This window comes from Culex quinquefasciatus, chromosome 2 (assembly GCF_015732765.1).
Source record: "Culex quinquefasciatus strain JHB chromosome 2, VPISU_Cqui_1.0_pri_paternal, whole genome shotgun sequence".
In the NCBI taxonomy this organism is placed as follows: Eukaryota; Metazoa; Arthropoda; class Insecta; order Diptera; family Culicidae; genus Culex; species Culex quinquefasciatus.
Genome location: NC_051862.1, coordinates 132,997,639 through 133,020,944, shown reverse-complemented (window position 1 = coordinate 133,020,944; position 23,306 = coordinate 132,997,639). Strand labels below are relative to the sequence as shown.

At 38.2% G+C, this 23,306-nt stretch overlaps 1 protein-coding gene across 2 annotated transcripts in view; it reads right to left on the bottom strand.

The window, feature by feature from the left end:
- Nucleotides 1-282: 282 nt before the first annotated feature.
- LOC6045361 (protein drumstick) overlaps nt 283-23,306 on the bottom strand; it is a 38,636-nt gene continuing 15,612 nt past the window's right edge. Inside the window, exons 2-4 of one of the 2 annotated variants that reach the window (XM_038257711.1) lie at nt 11,158-11,636; nt 2,807-2,827; nt 283-1,037 (exon numbers count right to left, since the gene is read on the bottom strand). In XM_038257711.1, the coding sequence (XP_038113639.1) occupies nt 986-1,037; nt 2,807-2,827; nt 11,158-11,378 (294 nt within the window). In that variant the 5' untranslated portion in view covers nt 11,379-11,636 and the 3' untranslated portion in view covers nt 283-985. Of the gene's footprint in view, nt 2,828-11,157; nt 11,637-23,306 lie in introns of both variants that reach the window. The other variant, XM_038257712.1, reaches the window with a different exon arrangement.

Sequence of the window (23,306 nt, the reverse complement as noted above, 5' to 3'; positions counted from 1 at the left end):
ATGGACAAGCCTAATTCCTTCTGGAATGTGTTCATTGGACCATACACACCTGTCTTTATTCCGAGTGAATCCATGTTGTCCCCAGACCTGTAGGAACGATTGAACGAAAAGCACAAAAATCCCATAGTAATTTCCATGTAAACTTTAAACCGCTGGGGACAGGCCAATTCTCAACCAAATGGGCTGATATTTGGCATGAGAGTCCCTATGGGTATCCTCTACTAGGGGAACCTCGGTTTGCCTGATTCTGAGAACTTTTGGTTTTGGATGAAACACCCTAATGTTTATATGTATAGCTACAAAATTACTGTAGAAAGGGAGATTTAATGTTAATAGTTCAAGTATAAATTAGACGTATAACCTAGGGTTCGAATAAAAAGTGACAGCTTAACTTAAAATAAAAATGTTTGTTTACTTTTTTTGTCTTCCTTTTGTCGCACGAAGCGAACTCTTTTTCTCGTATAAAATGTTTGTTTAGAAGTAGGACAATAAAAACAAGTTTAAAGCATTTTTGTTGTTGTTGTTGTTTCGTTCCTCTCAAAGCTATGTACAATTGGAATAATTATTATTAATAGTAGTAGTTCCACTTTTGATTGATCGCCTTCAAAGTTTAACTTTAAAGTGCCTCGCCCTACGCTTAACGCAATTTGTAAATGTACAACTTTTGTTTGTTTCGTTTGTTAACTAGCTCACAAATATACTCTAAAACACAGTACTATGCTATACTTGCTTGTGCGCGCTTCGTCATCTATGGACGTCCCCTTCTACAGCTGTATTGATGTGATTCTTAGCATGCAATTCTTGGGCAGCCCTGTGTTTGTGTGCAAGCATTGTATTTGTATAGTAAGTTATTGTTTATGTATGTGTGTGGTTTTGTTTCGTAATTTATAGGATTTGTGATTCTTTGCTTTCTGTTTCATGCTTAGTTAAAAAGTAGTTGTAGTATAGTAAACAAACAGTGACAAAACAAATTGGTGAGGCGTGCTCAATATGCTCGGTTGTTGTTGTTACCGTTCATTCCATATGTATGGATCGATCTGGTTTATGGGAGAGAGAAAGAGAAAAAAGAATGATTTTATTGTTGGAATTTTTGCTATTGTTTTGTTTTGTGGATTTTTGAGACCAACATTAGTGCATCTGCTCAAACAAGTCAAACATGCAAAGGACTTGAAATTGTTGACTTATTTGAGACAGCTTTGTAAAAAAATGCTATCAAATACCAAAACAAAGAAAGTGTAGCGTTGACAGTCGCGGCGTTGTCACCAATACATCTTTACTTTTGACGCATCGCTGTTGGCATCAAACGTTGAGATGGATTGGTGGCATTGCTAAATTTTTCGCCTGCATGAGTGTGACAAATGGGTATAAGTGAACGGAAATTGATATTTTCGAAACCTTATCATTTGATATTTGAGAGCAATTTTAGCCTGTTGCAACTAGTGACGGTTCGCCAATCACTGGCTCTAAAACTAACAAATTTTGCGTACGTATGTGTGGGTGTGGGTTAACCGTGCGTTTGTATGCGTGTGAACAGAGAGAAGATTCAACTAGGATCGGAGATGCGTGCAGCGTTGTGATTCCTGGCCAGCCTCCTCGTTTTGCCAGCCCCGATGAACTATTGATTGCTTATCACAGCCTGGTATTTATCAAAGATCAATGAGAAACGTGTGCGTATTTCAGCAGTAAAAAAACAAATCAGTACAAAATTTTGCATCACAAGTTAGCGCTTTTTAGGACATTACGGTGCAGTGCAATGGTTCATCGTGCGCCGCAATTGTGACTTGTATGAAACTCGCACGCAAGTTTCAACGAAAGCTACACCAGGAGTAACAACGCCAGCATTTGGGGACTTGTTTCAAGCGACTTGAAGTTGCGGCTTACGAAGTTTTTTTGAACGTCGTTGGAGTTGTTCCATACTTGCAGAATTCTTTTTTTTCGAAAATACTTGTTTTTAAAAATCACAACAAAGAGAAATGCCTACTTTTTTTCAAATTAGAACTTCCAAAATATTTTTTTTCAATTGTGTTCTTAGTAAAATAATCTGTAATTTCGGAAGGTGTTAAAAATGTTGCAAGTATGGAGAAAAAAACCTAATATTGTCAGTCAAGCAAATGTCATTTTCTAGTAAGTCTGTCGAAATTTGTCTATTTTCAGTTCAAAATAGCCGTGACACCGCCAAAACTAAGTCAAACCAAAATCCTTCATTTTCAAAGGAAGACCAAAAACAAGAAGTCTGTTGTTGTGTGGTCGCGTTTGTTTGCCGAAACGAAATATCCTAATAAAAATTCAATGTTGTCGTGCATAAATTTACAGCTTCTTTTTCTTCTTTTTCTCCTCGTTCGTGGATTCGTGTTACTTGCGTTGATGTGGGTTGATTTACGACTGCTTGAAAACATGGATGCCCCAAAATTAGGCAACATTGGTCAATTCTACTCACATAAGTGTACCTCAAATGTTTACACAAAAGCCGCTATTTTAGGCATTGTTTCTGAACTGAATTCTTGATAGCTAAATCTGCATGGCAATTGGCATTCTCCCTTACATTTTCCTATTGGGATGCCATTAATTCTGATTTTCTGTTAATCTTAAGAGTTAACATAGTTAAATTTAGTACACAAAATGGCAAACTTTATCGTGTTTCATACAATCAACTAACTTTTTTTTCGCTTGATGTCCACCTTAACATTTTTTCTCTCTCTTCATCCTAATTGATACTCTGAAGTGGTTGTCTTTTTTTCTTTCTTTCGTGTTGTATACGTCTGTTTTGTGTGTATATTTTTTGTTTGTTAAAGATGTTGATGCTTACCGCCAAACACACTGGGTACATCTGCAATGAAAGGAAGAGAAAAAACGAAGAAAACACTGTTAACATTTGACACTTGGAAATCATACTGTATAGATAAGCGCTTTAATTAATTCGAATGTATCCGATAACCTGAAGGGCACTCACATCAAAGCGCAGCCCAAGTCAAACACAATAAAAATTACCCCTCGCAATCTACTCCAAACAACATAAGGAAAAAGCTGCTAATCACACCACATAACCTCAAAGAACCCAACAGAACCTCGTAAAGTATCCCAAGAGAGCGGGCCCGTTTATGATTGATTTCGGCCCCTTTCAAGTCCGGGCCAGCGAAAGCCCCGGCCGCCGAGAACTTGAGTGTGTTTAAAAATAAATTAACAAGAAAATAAATATTTATCAACCAAATAATCATGGGAGAGTCGACGAGCGGTCTAAGTCGAGTCGCGCGCGAGCTCTCTTTCTTCAAGATTAGAGGAACTCGCTTGAAGTAGGGAAGGTTGGTGCTGTGGTTCGTGAGGTTAGTTCAAACACTCGCTCTATTTTTCGTTACCGTCGTTCTGGAAAAGTGATCTGGCGTTTTGGTTCCCACCGCGTTGTTTGGAGTTTATGATTTTTTGTTGATTTTGTTCTCATCCTTTGTGGTGCAAAGCGAAGGCAGCGGACCAATGCGAACATTATCTCGGGGTCTAATTTATAGTTTGAATCAGGTTAGATTTAGACTTGATGTGCATATTAGTGCAATACTTCCAAAATAACAGCAAAAACTAGCAATCCCTTTTACTTTTGAATTGGATAAAACTAATCTTTTTTGGTGCCTTCGGTATGCCCAAAGAATCCATTTTGCATTATTAGTTTGTCCAATATAATTTTCCATACAAATTTGGCAGCTGTCCATACAAAAATGATATGTGAAAATTCAAAAATCTGTATCTTTTGAAGGATTTTTTTTAACGATTTGGTGTCTTCGGCAAAGTTGTAGGTATGGATATGGACTACGCTGAAAAAAAATTATACACGGTAAAATGGGCGTAATATTGAATGTTTGGCCCGTTTGAAATGTTAGTCTTGATTTTAAATTTTGAAAATATTTTTTCGAAAATATCAGAAAATTTCACGAATGTTTTATGTTTTAACATTGTAAATCGGACCTATAGTTGCTGAGATATCGACATTCGAAAATGGTGGGTTTTTTGGGTGAGACTTAGAAAACATCAATTTTCCTGTTTTTATCCTTTGCATGGCAATATCTCAGCAACTATGGGTCGTATCAACAAAGTTCAATAAAGCAAAATATAGAGAATTTTCTCAGCTCTTTAAAATATTTTTTTTCTAAAGTGGGCAAACATGTGCACCATTTAAAAAGAAAAAAAAATCGACAATTTTCAAAAAAGTCACCAAAAATGGATTTAACTTGAAAACGGTGTACTTTATTAAAATTTCACTAGAGTACTTTTTGATTGCAAATTTGATTTTACATCGAAAAATGAAGTTGAAAAATTTTTGCGACCAATTTTTCGATTTTTTGAAAAAATCAGTATTGATTCAAAAATTCATAACTCGCTCAACGATTGTTTGCACAACTTGAAAATTTCTGAAAAGTTGGCATTTGATGTCCTCTAAAATATAAAAAAAAATAGTGTTTCTTTGCAAATCAAGTTTTAGTGACCATAAAAAAAATTAAAAAATCACCAAAAAAAAATTTTAACTTGTATCATTTTTTTCAGTGTAGTCCATATCCATACCTACAACTTTGCCGAAGACAACAAATCGATCAAAAAATTCCTTCAAAAGATACAGATTTTTGAATTTTCACAAATCATTTTTGTATGGACAGCTGCCAAATTTGTATGGAAAATTATATGGACAAACTAATGATGCAAAATGGTTTCTTTGGGCATACCGAAGGCACCAAAAAATTTTCAGCCGGATTAAAAAATACAAAAATTACAATTAAAGAAAAAAGACCGATTCCGTAGAGAACTGCTCATTTATATTCAAAGAATTGTTCAGAAATGTTTCATAATCCAAATTCAATATTTACTTATTATAACCATTTTAAATTTAATTTAAGATAAAAAAATGAATATTGAGTTTGAAACATAACAATTTTTTTTCGAAAAGCTGAGAAAATTTCCTGCAAACTTTCAATTGACCTATCCATCTAAAAACAAGTATTTCTGAAACAAAACACTTTTGGCCCATTTTTATAAATAGGAAAGAAGGATTTAAAGAATTTGGAAATAATTATATCTATTTTTATTCAATTTAATTGAAAACCGATTAAATAGTTGTCGGTTAACCAATAAAGGCTTAAATATTTGTAAACTCATTTTTCTCAAAAACACTTCTTTGCAATTTCCCGGGAACGGGAAACACATTTGTTGAATCCTGGGTGTGTTTTATTTTTCAATACATTTGTTAATCTAATCTAATCTAATCGAACACAAGCGCAGCCAGTCCGAAGAAAGCACCCTGGAAGAACTTGTGGTAAGATTAAGCCTCAAGTCCTTTCTTGCCAATATTAATGATAACAGTACATCCGAGTTACCCCGAAAATGTATAGCAAAAATTAAAGCGGCCAGGTCTACTGCGTTGCATTAACCGCAGAGACAGATTCTGTGAACGGATCACATTTCACAGAATCATCAGGGGAGGAAGGATGCGTGGACATACCGTACCAAACGCTCCGAAATTTTATTTTTCAATACATTTGTTAAGTTTTTAAAGCATGAAAACCTAGAATTAGATAATCTAGACCAGCGATTCTCAAGCTTCTTCTAGGCTGGTACCCCCTGCCATGTAAATCAAGTAGGCCCAGTACCCCCGTTGAGAATCGCTGATCTAGACTATATAATCAGATCAGGGACAGCAGTTAGAAATTTGAATGTAATTTGCTATGTTTTTAATTTTTAATCAACTGTCGTTTATCAGATTAAATAATTTTTTTATGCAAACTTATGTTGATTTATTTTTTAGTTGACAGAAATGCTTAAAAATGAAAAAAGTCGTTTTTCATAAGAAACAAATAAACAGAAACAATTTTTGGTTAATGAGTTTAGAATTTAGTACTGAATAGGGACAATAGATTTTCCAGCATTAAAAATTGAAAATCAGTGTGCTAATGTTGTTGTTCTGTTTCAATTTCAACCAAAATCACCCAAAAATATCAAAAAATGTTTGAAACAAAGTGTCTTCAATAACACTTAAATTAGGTACACTAAAATTTTAACAATTTTCCTCAATAAGCATAATTTATGCTCATATGTTCTAAATACAAATTTAAAATTTCTCCTTGGAAATTTTGGCATGGACGCCCCAATCCTCAGTAACTTATTGTTCGAATTTCCATGACAAAAAATAACTGATATATTTAATTCATTTTTTTCTTCACGGCTCATGCCACGGTCGGATAAATTAAGGAGGAAAAAATAGTATTATTATTCAGTGTTGCAATTGTATGCAATTTTCAATTATGTTTAAGATGAAGCCATTTCTGGCAACACTGCTCACGAAAGGCAATTGAAGTCAGCAATCCATCCTATTACCGCCACCGCTTTCTTGCCGCGAATGCCTTGCTGATACCCGCCCAGCTAAGGGGCGGCACTCTTTGAGCGTGATAAGCACACTTGCGGCGTTTATTGCCCTCGCTCTGACATGTGTTTGATGTTCCGTAAAATCTGTGAAACTTATCACTCACACATCATATTCAAGTGTACGCAAATTGAACCCATCACTCGGCTACACCCAAAGGAGGCCGATTTGACAAGAAATGCCACGCTCATTCTTACACTCAATGTAAGCGTTACTGACGAAAGCTGCAAGAGAATCGGATACCCCTCCGGTTCAGGTGTCTAGCGTGGCCTCATTATAATTGAGTGGTTTGCTTCACACCTGCCGAACGGGTCTAGATAAAATGAGACATTCACATAGAGATTCCGAAGAGAGTGTCCCAACAAAGCGTCCAATTTGGCCGATTAGGAATCGAACCTTGAGCGTTAATCATTGCTCGCGCGGTGATCCAAAGGATTAAATTACCCGGCGACTCGGCTCGAAGTAGCTCGCCCGACGGTCTGCCCCTAGCGTGAGAAATTTATCGCTCGATAAAAATTAATTCATTATAAACATCAAGATCCTAACGCTTGACTACCCCGGACATAACTCGTCGTCAAATATCGGCGTCGATGGTGGCTGCTTGCATCACATCGTCGTCGTCCAAAAAGTCGAATCCCACATCAATAAACCGAAACCGAACTGTGCCAAGTTGGACTCAATTAGATGGATCGCTGGGTTTCACCCAAGGCTCGAAGCTAGAAGTCCGCACCGTCAGGTAGCGTCAAAATGGGATGAGAAAACGACATTCGATCCCGCGCTGGCCACGCGGGCCGGTCGTAACTTATCTCTCTCTCTAGTCGAGACACGTTTTATTACTCTATTTCCACCACGAGAGCTGTGTGTGGCGGTCCGGTGTCCGGAACCATGAAATTGTACCTCGAAAATCTTTCCCAAAAAAAAAGCAAACGACTCCAGAGAGAAAACGGGCGACAAAAAGTCAAAACAAAAAGAGCTGGTTTTTATTTCAATGAATGAAAGTCGTGTGAGGCCCACAAGTCTGTGTGGAATCCAGCTTGTTTTTTTTTTTTTTTTTGGCTCAGAGCTCTGATGGATGTGACGGGCCGGAGAGTTTCGCAAGTACCGGGAATTGCCGCGGCCAAGATAGCGAACTCGTGTTGGACGTCGTGCAAACGATATGTTGATGAGGAGGCCTCCTCCAATTAGCCCCGGTGCCGACACTTGGTTGTTGACGAAAAGTGACGCTGGACGATGGTTACAACTTAACTTACGACGAGCGGCCTGATAACGGAAGGCTACCTGAGAGGTGCTGTTGAATAAAGTGATGTAGAGTGAGGTACGAAATAAGGAAATGTTGTATGGTTACGTGTCAACTTAAAAATTTGACTTCACGTCGACCCTGCAAAAGTTTAATTTTGAAAATGTTCACATTTTGGAACGAAAATAACACTCAACATTTTGGGCCAAATTGATTTATTGATGCCATTTTGTGCAGCTCACAATGCCTTTTGACCTTCACAGTTCCACGAAAATTTGATTTGAATTTCAATTTGTTTACAAAAAAAAGCATTCAAAAATTTCTAAAAACTATTCTTGGATGTGGATGAATTTTTTAATTCTGAAAATATTGTTTTCAAAAAGATAAGAAATTATTCAAAGGTAGCTTTTTAGACAAATAGATAGATCAATAGTTTCCAAGCTATCGTGAGGGCTTATAAGGTAGCATTTCGACGTCGTCGTTCTATCTTGTCGTTTTTAATGTTTGACCTTGAATAAACAAAAATGAAAGCGCGCAATGTAAACAATAACAAACACGTTTTGTTTGGCTGACCATTATGTCTGGAGTTTTTTTTTTTGAAAAGGTCCAATAAACCAAATTTTCAGTTTTTGCTTTTTGGGTGTTTTTTATACCCCTGACTGAAATGAAAATTTGGTTTATTGGACCTTTTCAAAAAAAAACTCCAGATGTGCATTATCCCGAAGTTTGGTTGATGTTGGTTGCTGGAGTCCCGAATTATAATTACAAATGTTAACGGTAGTCTAACTTGTACGTGCGTCAAACGCGTTCTGACCTGAAACCCCTTTGGCAAGTGGTCGCACTTACATAAATTTTCAGGGAGTGACAAGAAAGCACGACAAGATTGAAACTACTTTCATATGTAAAGTGACAAAAATGCACGGAGTTTTTTCAGATTTCGTTTAATATCTCAGGATTTAAATCGAATTTTGGGGATCTGTGAAGGGCAAAAGGTGAGGCATTGTGAGGTGCAGAAAATGGCGTTCTTAACTCAATTTGACACAAAATGCACGTACGGCAAGTTAGCACGATGGCGACGATTTAGAAAAAGGCTTTTATCATAATTTTCATTCTTTAAGATGCCTTTTTCAGCAACCAAAGGCAAGACCAACAATTTAACAAAAAATAATCATCATTTAAAAAAAATGACTTCCAGAGTTTTTTTTTTTTTTTTTTTTGAATAGGCCCAATAAACCAAATTTCCAGTTTTTGCTTTTGGGTGTTTTTAAATACCCCTGACTCAAGGCGGTTTCAAAAACACCCAAAAAGCAAACACCGGAAATTTGGTTTATTGGACCTTTTCAAAAAAAACTCCAGACTTCTTTTCGAAAAGTTAAACCTAACCATCCTTACTACAAGACGGCGGACTTGACCATTTTTTTATTTCAAATTATTTTTTATATTTAAAATCGCAAATATTGAAATAAGAACATTCGTCTAGACTGTTGTACAACAGTATTTTAAAATCGAGATTTTGTAATAAAATGTGAAATAAAAAAATGAGCTCATTTTTTTCTCAAAAAAATCTCATCATAACCTACAACATTGATGGGAACACCAAATCGATCAGAAAAACCCTGATACGGATTTTCGAATATTTTCATCATTTGTATGGACAGCCTTCACGTTTTTATGAACACTTGAATTGAGAAAACAGCGATGCTAAATGGCTTATTCGGGCATAAGGAATCGGTACTCAAAGATTAGATTAGATTTTAGGAATCGTGGACAATGCTGAAAAAATACAAATGCAAGAAAAAACTAGAAAATTGCACATATGCTTTTGTAAACAGTGTATGTCTGCCTGTGTGGATCAATCGGACCGCGCACTGGACTCACAATCCAGAGGTCGCCGGTTCGAATCCCCAGGCGGACGCAAAAAATTCTAAGTGTAAATATAGGTTTTCGGTGCCCTCTCCCCGTGCCATACCTTCACACTTAGGAGACCCGGGAGGCGGAGTCTTGTCGCAAAAAGAACGATACACGCCTGTGGAACCGTTGACGAAACCGCAAGGTTTAAGAGGGCCACATTATAAGGTGTTACGTCGATTCCGTTTTTCCGTATGTCAAAAAAAAAACTTGACAAACGGTATCAGTCGTAAAAACATATGTTTTATTTTGAAAAAAGCAATAAATAATTTAGAGCAATATATAATGATTGTTTAGTTTATAGAAGAGCAATTTTCAAATTTAATTAAGAGCTTGGATTCTATTCTGTAAAAACATCTTAAGTTAAAATATTCATATTTAATCATTTATTATTTCTTTTCTTTTAAGATCAAAATTTAAAAACTTGATTAGTTTGGAATCCTGTCCGAACAAGTTTGTCTTTTAATAATAATCATAGAAATGTTTAAAAAAATGTTTTTTCTTTGACGAATATCAAATACCGTAAAACGAGGTGACTTTGAAAGCCTGGGTGACTTTGATAGGTTTGAGATTTTTCCGCAAAATTAAGAGTACAAATTAAATACGTACGGAATGGTTTGGAATCATACTGACCGTGGTAAAGAAGTACGCAAAGTACTTCAAGATGAACTTTTCAAGACAAATTGAAAAATTTGAAAAGTTAGTTAACTATTAATAAGAAAATGTTGATGTAAAGCATTTTTCCAAACTTCTCAAAGTGTCATGATTTTCTCAATGAACATGAAAATGGAATGCATTTTTTGATTTGTTGGACAAGTTTCCACTAGGAGAAGGTAAAATAATTTTGTAAATATTAAATAATATATGTTTTTGAAACATAATTCAAAAAAATCTCCAAATTTATAGGCAATTTCAGATGAAACAAATTTCATATATAATGTGAAAACTTGTGATTCGTGCTTTTAATTCAGTTTAAACGGCAATATATATCAATAATTTTATGAAAAATACTAGATTTAACAAATTTCAGGCAAATTTTCAACTTTTAAGAATTTTACCTAAAATTTATATGAATTTTGCTAAAAAGCTTATAAACTTAGTTAACTAAATATAAATATGGATTTTTTTTCTCAAAAACTATGTCAGCAACTTTAGTGATGGTACATTTAACGTAAAAATAAAGTTTGAACACCTTTAATCTGATTTTAACAAGAAAAACTATGACAAAGTCACCCCGGAATTTAAAATGAGAATATTTAACGTAACTATTTATCTAAACATTATAGAAAATACTTTTTTCAGAAAAAGAGCATGGACTTTGTCTGTTAATCTTGAGAAAAACTTTTCCAGTTGGGAAATATTTCAAAAATAAATTGAAATCCTATCAAAGTCACCCCGGTTTACGGTAACCAAATTCTAAACCTTCCAAGCATAATTTGAACTAAAATAAAATGTGAAGATAAATGTGAAAAGTGTTTAAACATGTTTGATGGATTATACAATAAATTGGGTGAACGACTGACACTTATTAATAGATGGTGAGATTGGGTCATACAAATTGACACATACGGACAATGTCACACCGTACTGACGGTGGGTAAAATGTTGCGTTACTCACCGGTGGGAGCGGAGGTTGTCCTGTCGCTTGAAGTACTTGCCGCACACCTCGCAGGAGAACGTCACCTCCGGGCTCTTGTGGGTGCGCTCGTGGATCATCAGGTTGTACGGTTTGGTGAACCGGCGCTGGCAGTACTTGCACACAAACTCGCACTTTGGCCGCATCTTGCGGCGGAAGTCGGACCTACGGTCGTCATTGTCAATTCGCATCACCGCGAACATTTTGGTTGGTTGGTTTGTGTGTGGTGGTTTTTTTGTATTTTGAGGGTTTTGACTGGATGGGTTGCGGTGATTGTTGGTGTGAAAATGAGTGGTTTTTTTCTGATTGTTTTTTTTTTGTTTATGATGATATCTGCTTACTCTTCGGATTAGTCACCACCGTTTTTGGGGTCCTACCAAGGGAGGGGCTGTAGTCGCTTCTACGATCAGCTCTCTCTCTCTCCAAGCAAACTCTTGAACGACGTCTACAGCAAGCAATCACTGCAAAAGAAGGGAAAAGAACAAAAGAAAGGATCGTCATGTTTTTGTTTTATCTAAATTGCTGAAATTACTCAGCGACGACGGCTGGTCGTTGATTATGATGGTGTCCGCGATCGTCGAGTTGAAATATAAAGGATAAATATTTATATGAAATCAGTGTGTGTTTGGCGGATTGCGACGAACGACTTGGAAGTGTTGTTCCCACACGCTGCGTCATCTGGTTCCATCAAAACCAGCGAGTGATCGTCTGGTGCTACCATTTCGGACGATGGAGCAAGAAAAAAACGCCACCAGAGGGCAATAATAGTCATCGTTGGCTTTTATGGCCCGTGTTGATTGGCTGAGAATCAGACCGGATTCGTGCGCGCTGTCAACTTTGTAGTGGACCATGGGAACTTGCTAAATGTCACATCGGAATGAGTCATGAAATTTTGGCAAACAAATGCTTGAACAAATGTTCTAAGGCTACAAATCGTTCATCAGTTTAAGTTGCCTTCTTACAAGTAGTGATTATCGAAACTTGGCAAATTTAACTTATTGGCGATTTCAGCATTTTGACAACTTCAATGAAGCTCAAGTCGCAAAGTAGTTCACGTCACCATGTAGTTTAAGTCATCTGCAGTCTCCAGCATCCTTGTATCAAACGAACGCACCAACCATCAATACCAACTGCAATTCCTGACTTCATTCACAAACCGCTAAAGTCAGCCGAGAAACGCCAGCTCGGCCCCAAACCGCACCGTATCCGGTCATAAATTTCGCCAAATGTCCCCCGCGCTGGTGGACGACGCACCAGATCGTGACGCACAGATCTGTGACCGACATCCATCCATCCCAATTTCAATAGCTTTCACCGCGACCACGAGCTCCACGTCGTTCTACGTTAAACTTTGCGGTTTTTACGAATAAAGATCGACCATATAGGGCCGGTCCCCATGTGGTTTCTGCTCCAAATTGATCGATTAATGTGACATTCGCTTCGGCCAGCCAGGGATGATGACCGGGAGATGTGACGGCCGCTGCTGCCGGCGCTGGAGTTGCATTCGTGACTGACAGTTGGGGTAATGCTCGATACCATTCGGTGGAATTTCTGCGAATTTGCCAAAGCTGGTCGCGGAGTCTGACCTTCTCGGCGATTGCTCGGCCGTTCCGATTTCACCTGGTCCTAACCTTAAAAAACGTACACCGAACAGCGAGTTGGCTCAGTGTTGTTGGTCGTCAAGTGGCGAAAAATGTTCCACAACATGGCGTCAGATTACCGCGGCACCGGAGACTTTATGTGCACCAGTTTTTCGGTGACGAGGGTAGGCGCAAAGTATTGTGATGTCGAACAGCGGCCGCGGCACAAAACATTGTATAAGCTGATTTATGTAATGCGATCAATTTACCGCGAGTTGTCAGCGCAAGTACCACACCACACCAACAGTACGCTGACTTTGGTGAAACGAATTAGTACCCGCGCTGAAGACTTGCGAGAGCGATCAACGGCACTGATTCACGAGGCTGTGCTGGTGGTGGTCCTTAAGTGGTGTCATTTGAATCAACCCACTCTCCCGAAAAGTGACAGCAACGCGTGGTAGTACACTACGGACTACTGCTGGCTGGTACTACTTCTGAAAGGTGCTGCTGCCGTGCTAGGTTCAACCTTCGCATTTAGCGCGCACGAGGCACCCTGAAACCTGACCAGGAGGTGACGACGGCTGTGACCATTGTGTGTGCTATTAATGGCGCAACCACAATACAAGCCACCATGATTAATTGGGCGCAGAAGGATCCGCGACGACCTCCCCGAAGATTCGGACAACGGCGGCTTTGTCGTCGTGCCGAAAGGTTGCGCGGATTCGCTATTGATCTCTGCCTAGGAGTGCTTCACCAATTTGTTCTCGTATTGAGTGATCTAAGATCGTGGGACTAGTTACGTTGGCTCACCGTGACTACCTCGCAAATCTCCGAGATCATCGAATCAGCCCACGTCCGTAGAAGTCCACGGGGATCCCAACAGTTACCATCTACCTTAAGTTAACCAGTTCGGACACCATTATTGAGTCCATTTTAGATCGATTTTATTGGTATGGAATCGCCCATACGATGATCACACATTTATCGAACCGATCCGGGTGTGTGCAGACTCAACGTCTTCACGCGACAACTTCTGGTTATAAGACCCATTTGCTTTACGATAATGACCAGCGCTAATTACACCCTAGACCGGTGACGCCGCTGCGGCGGGGGTGTTCCGGGTCTACCGTGAAGAGACAAACTGCGTTCACCACGACGACGCAGAAGACCTGGAGGCGTAAACGGGGTCGATTTATTGGCACTCTCGGCGCGGTTGACAGTAAAAACGGCCAACGACTCTCGATAAGCGGAGGCTCCGCGGGCAATGGGTCGCCCATAAAAAAGAACCCCAAAAAGCTGACACTAGCCGCGTCACGTAATTAAGCTTGTTTTCGCGCAAAGGTTACACTTCTGGGCACGATATGTTCCGCCACTGCTGGCAACACTGATGACTAATGTTGGTGTCCAGCGGGGTTTTACGAGTCAGGTAGTCTGATAATATTCGCCAGTTGATGATTGCTTTTAACTAGATAGGGTCGCTCTTCGACCACACGGTTTTAAGTGCTCCTTCAGAAGTTGCGATAGCGCGACCTCTCGAGAACCACTTAGTGGCTTCGTTTTATGAATGACAGGGACCGAAAACGAAGGATCATATCGCCTTCCGCGTCGTGAAATATAAACTATCCGAAAATTAACCGGTTATTAAACGTACCCCCTCTTCGAAAGAAGATCCCAAATAAATCCCAACTAATCCGTGAGATCCAGTTACCAACCTCCGAAGACAGAAGCTACCACGCAGCGCACGGACAAAGATCGAATCGGCTACCGGGAGCAGGGAACGGAATTAACTTGTTGCCAAAATATTCTCCCCTGGCATCCCTGCAGAGATCGCACCGTCAAAGATCCAAAATTGAACGCCAGATTTATTGTCTGCCTCCTCCACCCCATCAACGAGAGTCATTTGCACTCAGTCGATATAACACATTGAAGGGGTGAAACCCCTTATCGAAAAATTGTTTCAAACAACATCAGCGGGAGTTTTGAATTTGCTGAATGAAATTCGCGAAGAACTTTGCATATTGGCGTGGGTGTTTAGGACAACGGCCCATGTCGAATGATTCAATGAGGACTATATTTAGACTATTGGGGTCGCATATGAACAATATATTTCTTTTTTGCAGTTTTTTTTCTCTAAATCAAGCACTAAATTTGTTCATTGTTAACATTTCGTCGCCATCGTGCTAACTTGTCATACGTGCATTTTGGGCCAAATGGAGTTAAGAACGCCATATTGTGCAGCTCACAATGCCTCACCTTTTGACCGTCACAGATCCCCAAAATTCGATTTCAATCTTGAGATATTCTACAAAAACCGAAAAAACTCCGTGCATTTTTGTCACTTTATATATGAAAGTAGTTTCAACTTTGTCGTGCTATCTTGTCACTCCATGAAAATTGATGAAAGTGCGACAAAAGGCCAAAGGGACTTCAGGCCAGGAAAGTCAGGATGCGTTTGTCGCACGTACAAGTTAGACTACCGTTAACATTTGTAATTATAACTCGGGACTCCAGCAACCAACTTCAACCAAACTTTGGGACAATGCACAGAACGGTCAGCCAAACAAAACGTGTTTGTTATTGTTTACATTGCGTGCTCTCGTTTTTGTATATTCAAGGTCAAACATTAAAACGCGTTTTTCTCGGAACGTCGAAATGGCGGGTGCGACAAAATAGCACGACGACGTCGATTTTGTAATTTTACGAAAAAAAATGCCTGAATGACTGTTCAACATTATTAAAAAGTTCTATTCTTTTATTTACAATTCTAGATTAAATTTTCAAAACAACCTATCCCTCATGGGTTTCCATGCAGATAGGACCTTTTGGAAATTTAATCTAGAATTACATAAAATGCTAAATTTTAGCATGGAAGCCTTGAAAAAAAATTATAAAAAGTAACTTAAAAATTTTAATGTGTAGTTTACCTCGTATATGCAATATAACCCAAATTTATGTTTTAATATCGAATTTAGGCCGTTGCAAATATTTTTTAAAGTTTATGGCCCTCGACTCTGACCAAAGTCGAGGGGGGGGGGGATAAGAAAGTTTAAAAATTGAATTTACGAGCCATGGTATCAACAGTTGAATGAAACAAGTGTTTTAAAATGCATTATACAGCTGTCCAGTTGTTTTGCCATCATTAGTTTCCAAAATATCTAAGTATTGACGAAAAATGTATTCTTTGCGAAAAAAAAGTTCTGCGATGCTTTACTTTAGAATTCCAGAAAAATGCATTTTTGATTGTTTTCGGTTAATTTGACTTCTATTTTCATTAAAATTTTGAAGTCTTCAAAAATCATTACTTCCTGATTTCACGGACCAATTTTGAAAGAAGGGATGACATAAACTTTGAAAAATATTTGTAACGCTCTTAACATGAAGACTTTCATCATTGCCATGATTTTCGTTCAAAGATATAAATTTTGCGTCCCCATCAATATTTTGACAAAATTCCTTCTACAAGTTGTTTAGAATAGTTCCCTACACATGCTGATACTTTTTGGTAATGATTATCCCATTCCTTGCTAATTTATGGAAATCGTCATTGATCAATGATTTCCAACTGGGGCGTCAATGACAAAATTATATAAATTTTGAAGCACAATTGATTTAGATCAAAAATTCCTTCAGTGGCTACATGAAGGCAACAACCGGCACATCCTGATTCATTTTGGTGCAGAAATTCGTTCAATTGAATTCAATACAGAGAATTTTAGAGTGATGATCAATTTTCTTCGAAAATGATCAACAGCTTCACCTTAGTAGAATTTTTTTTCCAGTTTTGATGCAGAATTACAATGATTAGACACAAAATTTATCAGACCGATGGGCGTCAGTAAAAAAATAAGTAAATTTACATCAAAAACAAGGCAAAAAAGCATTAGCAAAAATCAATTTCCGTCGATTTTTGTGTTTTTTTATTTTATCTCATTAATTTAGGAAAAAAATCATTAAAAGTTAAATTTACACCTCAAAATTTTCAACTCGCCGTACGATTTACTTTTTGTAGGAGAGAGTGGGGAGACTTGATCCCCGGGGACACTTGATCCCAAGCCTGTATCTCGTCAGCATGTGGGTAAAACAATTAGCTTTGTTCTAGAAAGTTGTGCGAAATTGAGTAAAACTCATTTTAGAAAACAAAGAAAAAAATTAAAAAATGTTTAGATTGAGTTACACACATTTATCAAAAAAGTACTGCAAAAACTTCCAAGAGATCTTTTTTCTTTGTTTTTCTAAGTGTAAAAAACACTCAAAAATTATTCAAAATATATTTTTTATACGTGAATTGTTTGATAAACATATCCACTCCAAAACCCTTACGCATTAGACTTTAAATTTAACGTCATACTATTTTTAAAATCAAGTAAAGTAAATCTTTCGCAGTTCCTGAAGGGAACACCCTTGAAGAGTATCGGGGCCGGCATTTACAAAGCGGATTCAGTGGTAGTTTCATTCTAAACTTAATGTTAACATGTTAAGGTAATGTTAACATTCCATAGGTTGCCTCCCTAAGGTGTCGTGATAAGGTCCAGTTTGTGACGATACACTACCTTCCCTTTACTAAGCAATCGATTCCAGAAGGGAAAAGATCACCAGTTGTGTTGGTCCGAGCCGGGATTTGAACCCCGATCTTCCGCTTACGAGGCGGAAGCGTTACCACTGGGCTACGTGGCTCGGTCATCAATTGTTTGTAAAATTGTAAAATTGTAAAATCAATTGTTTAAAAAAGTGCGTTTAGGGAGACTTGATCCCTGCTTTTTTACAGTCACTGGAATCAGCCTCAAAATTGAATATTTAGGTTGGGTTTTCGTACATAGTTTCCTTTAGTATACTTACTGCAGTTTGAACCATTTTTCAAAAGTTTTGTAAACAAAAATTACCAGCTTTTGCAAACATGCCCAATTTTTGTCATAAAAAGACAATTTTAAGATTTTTCAATATTTTGCATGCTAAACTTGTTATATTTTGAACACAAACGTACATGTTTGATGTGAAAATGCTGTAACTTATAGAAAATTGAAAGTTTGGATGAATAAGAAACATTTTGCTTAAGATTGCTTCAAAATGTTGAAAGGGGGATCAAATTACCCCCAACATTTTGAAAATGCCGGTTTAAAATATTTTTTAAAAACGCTTGGCATGATTCGAAGAGTTTTTCTTATGAAATACCCTAATCAGCCAAACATAGTTGAATGTTTAAGCTTTCAATAGTTTTGTTCATAGTTTTGTGAGAAATTGACAGAGTTATTTGCGATACAAAAAAAGGGGATCAAGTCTTCCCACTCTCCCCTACTATAATGGACCATTTACATGAGCCTCACTCAATCTTTTTCCAAGATGCTTCATAAAATCAGTAACAAATCTAATGATATAAATTTGAAAATTATACTTTCAGTCAATTTTAAGACCTTGATCAGTAATTATTAGTTTCGGTAGCGTGATCAGACTCTGACAGAAGGAGGGGTAGGGCATTCGTATGATTTTTTTTTAAATTACGGTATTTTTGGATGATCCCCGGCCAAATCAAGAACAAACTTCTGGAAGAAGGGGTATTGTATTGTAAAGTTGATTAAAACCCTTAAAAATTATCACATATTTTTTTAAAAATATTTGTTATTAAGGAACGATATTTAAGACCTGACAACCTTCTAGAAAGTTATGAGTACTTAAGTGATATTTATTTAATTTTCAATGTCGGATCTCAGACATTTTGATGAAAAATGTGCCTTGATATAATTGTAAAGAAGGGTCCAACCACTATGTGTATAAAGCAACTTTTATTGGACTATTTGTAAAACAATTTTTAACACTGTATGGTTTCCTATACTTTTTAAAATAGTGTCATATTTATAATCAAGCGTAATTTAGAGCATAGTTAGCATTCGAAAGTCTAGAAAACAACATGAAATAATCAAATTAAAACCAATTTGCACAACCTGAATCAATCTCAAAAATCACCTCACCGTTTGTGTAGTCAAACATCAAGTTGAACGTTAAATTAACAGCAAACACAATATTTCCGCAAACTTGCACATCAATTAGTCCACAATAATCCAGCAAACACCCTGCCCAGCTGCCTGAATTCAGTATGTTTATATTGAAAACAAATCCTCACCCAATGCACCAACGGTGGTCGTCTACACCGTTCGACCCGTCCTTGCACCTTAAGACCTCAAGAGAGAACTGTTTACACTTCACACACCAACTGCTTCGTTCTGTTTGCTCAATCTGTCCAGCAGATGATTCCCGTTTCTCCAACAACGATCCCGCACAGTTTTTCGCACTTATCGATCTTACGCGCGCTTTTCCTCCGACGATCAGCTGTAACTTCAACACTCCTCCGGCTTTCGACGTGTCTTCACCGCACGATCTTTGGGCTGCCTTTGAGGTCGAGAGCGCGCGTAAGACCCTCAGCTAGACACCACAGAAGGCCCTGCCAGAAGTCTCTCCCGCAAGCGTTTCTGCCGGTGTATGCGTGTTACACGATCCCGTCCTTTTTTTTTTCATCCATCTCGGTAGAAAAAGGACACACCTTCGATGGTGGTGGCACCCCCGCCGGCGGCCCGCCGAAGGATCCTCTCGCTCAAAAGCCCAAAAGCCAACCCCGAAAACAAATGGACTCTCGGGGCAAACAAACGGACGAAAAAAAAACCGCCAAGTTTATCGACTTTGGGCGAAGCAAAGCGGACACCTCTTCTTAGCTTTGAATGGAGAGGAAAGAGAGGAGCGGTCGTGTGTCTTCGCCGGTGATCCACGGAGAAGGACCTTCAGGTATAGGGCTAGAGGAAAAGATCATGTTTGGCTTTGTATGAGCGATTATTGCAGATGTCCTGGTGATTATGTGCGGTGTACACAAACACACGTGAGATAATGGCTTGCACAATGATTACCGTACAAAATGTGCTCAAATTACCAAATCGTTTGGAAAGATTCAAGAGAAAGCCCAAAAATTACAAAATTGCACCAATCGAACAAATTTTTAACCAAATTTCTTCACAACTCAAAACAAATATATCGGCCATCAAATAATTTATCACTGCCTTCCTCACTGAGGTAAGGCTATAATCCTGCTCTAAAAATGAACTTTATATAAAAACGTCGTAGACCCACCTTCATGTATACATATCGACTCAGAATCGAAAACTGGACAAATGTCTGTGTGTATGTGTGTGTGTATGTATGTATGTATGTGACCATCAAACTAGCTCACGTTTCTCGGCACTGGCTGAACCGATTTGACCCGAACCTGTTGCATTCGACTTGGTTTGGAGTCCCATAGATCGAGTTTTATACAGATTGAAGTTTCGATAAGTAGTTCAAAAGTTATGTATAAAAATGTGTATATCCGAATCTCACTTAAATGCATGTAAACTAAGTCCGGGTCCATCATCCGACCCATCGTTGGTTACCTTTCCAACGACTCCAAAACATTGAAGATCTGGCAACCCTGTCTCGAGATATGTCCACTTAAGTGATATTGATGTACTTTTTGGATGCCGGATCTCACTTAAATGTTTGTAAATTATGTCCGGATCCACCATCCGACCCATCGTTGGTTAGGCATTTGAAAGGCCTTTCCAAAGAGTCCACAACATTGAAGATCTGGCAACACTGTACTTTTTTATTCCGGATCTAAAAAATAGATGATTTTTTTGTACAATTCCATTATATCAGCCATTGGCAATAAGTGAGGAAGGCTCCAACCACATAGGTGGATTAAGTTTGTTTTCAACATCATTAATTTGTGAAACTAGCTGAATTTTGTAATTATTTTTTTATTTATAAAATTTTTGGGTTTGGCAGATCCTTCATTAGTTACATTTGATTAGAGAACAAACAATGTTGCTTTAGGATGTGTCCAGTCCAAGTAACATTTTTAAACCAACTCCAAGTTTTTTTGAGGTTTTATGATAGCATCTTGATTGCTTATTAATTTTACAACAATCAATAAGCATGCCTCGGACATAAAAGCCAAATGTTGTTCAATAAGTTTTTTATGAAAGTTTTAAGGGAGTCTTGAAAACCCGATGACAATGTCATGTCAAACGGGTTTATCGCATGCTTCTTTAAAACCAAGGGAGTTATAGATGTCCAGTGTCATTAGGCATCAAAAAGGTAACTTAAAACCATACGCTCCTAAAAAAGCATTGAATGCGGCCAAATAGCATTGCATAAATATGGCGCTAAATACGTCCTCTGATTGAATGTGATTTACCACCATCTTCGTAGAAAAAATAAAAAAAAAATAAAAATCAATGAAAAAACTCATTTATACGGAATTTTGGATATAATTACATAAGACGTTTGAAGACGTATGAAATGTCATTTTTGCATAACTCCTGACTAGGTTTCAACAAAGGTTTTATTAAGGCTTTAAGGAAGTTGTTTTGATTCAGTAGTAATGCCTTGAACTCATAAGAAGATTTTATAAATAGACCGTAACAAACTTTTGCGGAGGTCCTTTTGGATTTTTAGAGGGCTTTATCGGGGTTCTGAGGAGGTTGTTACGACTAGGTGGTTTTAATGTAGGTTTTGACTAATTGTTTTAAAGCGGTTGTAACAGCTAAAATAAAGGCTAAAAAGTTACTTGGAAAGTGAGCCTGTCATGTTTTTGTTCCCAAATATTTTGGAAAAAATTAAAATAAAAAAACTTCAAGAAACATTTGGAATCAACATCAAGGCATTTGCAATACATCAAAAAATCATTTGAAGTACAAGCAGCTTAGTAAATAATTTCACTATTTTTCACGATAGTCCAATGAAAACTCGTAATAATACACTTCGAAAAATCGAATCACATAAAAAGGCTTAGTTTTCTGGTTTTGAGTTATTGATTCAAAATATATCTCCAAAGTGAGCTGCGAATATGCATTCCAAAATGGTGCAGAAGTATTGGGAATAATTATTTAATTATCTGGCAATAAAACACTCAAATTTGACTGATTTAAAGTCACAAAACTGCCTCTACTCGTATAAATGTTCCATCTGCATTTTCATCACTTTTAAGTTATTGGCGAGGTTTGGTTCAACATCGTGTGCTCTTAAAGAAAAGCCTACAACATCCAGTACTTTATTCTAGAAATGAAACTTATGCTTATGTATGCGACAAACTTCAAATGCGTTTTTCTCAGCTTGATGTTTTTGCATATGGGACATTTATGCGAACATGGACAGTAACTAGAATTAAACTAATTTGATGATACAAAAAATCCATGATTTATTTATTCACAATTCTTATGAAGAGCTGCAGATAATCGAATATCGGTTAATCATAATTCCAGATATTCGAGGCTTCGGATTGTCGAGTTGCTTATTTTTTTTTCTATAACATTCTTTAAAATGAAATAAATGTTTTGGAAACTTTGGACTTCATCCTAAATGTGATTAAAACATAAATGTATTATAAAGAATATTTATTTTTGGGAGTGTTTCAAACCAAAATATTGAAACTTTTTTATGAAAATATTTTTTTTCCAAAATTAAAAAAAAATTCGACATAATTGAAGAATTTTGTAAATTAGAAAAAAAAATCCTGGCCACTCTTGAACACTTATTTCAACCAGAGTCGAACTCAACACAAGGCTGCAACTGCCAACGAACTGCACACGCGCTCACTCTCCTGCCCTGTTGCATCTTATTTCAACAATCAGCAACGCCATAAATAATTACTTTATTGTTTGTCCGCGCAGCGCCGTCGCGTGTCTGCGCTGAAAGATTCTGTGGCCGGTTGATGAACGGCACTGCGGCAGCGATTCACTTTAATTCACTTTACGCCGTGGTCCCGTGTGTCCAGTCCGTACACGGGACCCGGTTCCGATTACTGGCCCATAATTCATTGATACACATTTATCCTAGGCTTACCCGGGTTATAAGGCTAATACCCGGTGTGGTGAAAGATGAGCGGAACTCGCGGATGAGCCAGCGTTGCCAGCGACTCCTTAACGGTCGTCGTCCAAAGTGCAGTCTTGTTGGTCCAAAAACAAACAGCTTCCTGGCCAGGTCGATAGCGCGCGCGCACTCGCTCTAAAAAGGGGATCCTCTGGGGGAGATAAATGGTGCGGTCAGCTCCGAACACTGCCAACAACCGTGGCTATCTTAAAGGATGGTCATGTCGTGTTAAGGTGTCAAGATGGTAGTCCAACACCGGGTTGACCACTAGTGTCCCGACGAAGGTGCGAAGAGCAAAGAGACCCTGTTGGGGTAGATAACGAGCACGGCAGCACTGGCCCCGGTGTGTTCACACGAGGTCCTCCAAGGAATTCCGCGGCAGTCAAGATACGACGACGACGACAACCTCCCCGACGACGTGGTCCATGTGGGAGGAGAACAACTCCAAGAATGCAGTTTCTGGAGTTCGGGTGGTCTGGTGGTCTCGGAAGATGGGTGTTACATCGACGGGGATTGGTGTGTTGCTCTCGGAACAAGACGGGGAGGTACACGGGCACCTGGACCCATGATAAATGATAAGTGAGGCTAGTTGCAGGTTATTACGGGTTGTGAAAAATTTCCAACCCCTGGTTGTTGAGGCTGCTGCTGCCGGCAGATCGTCCA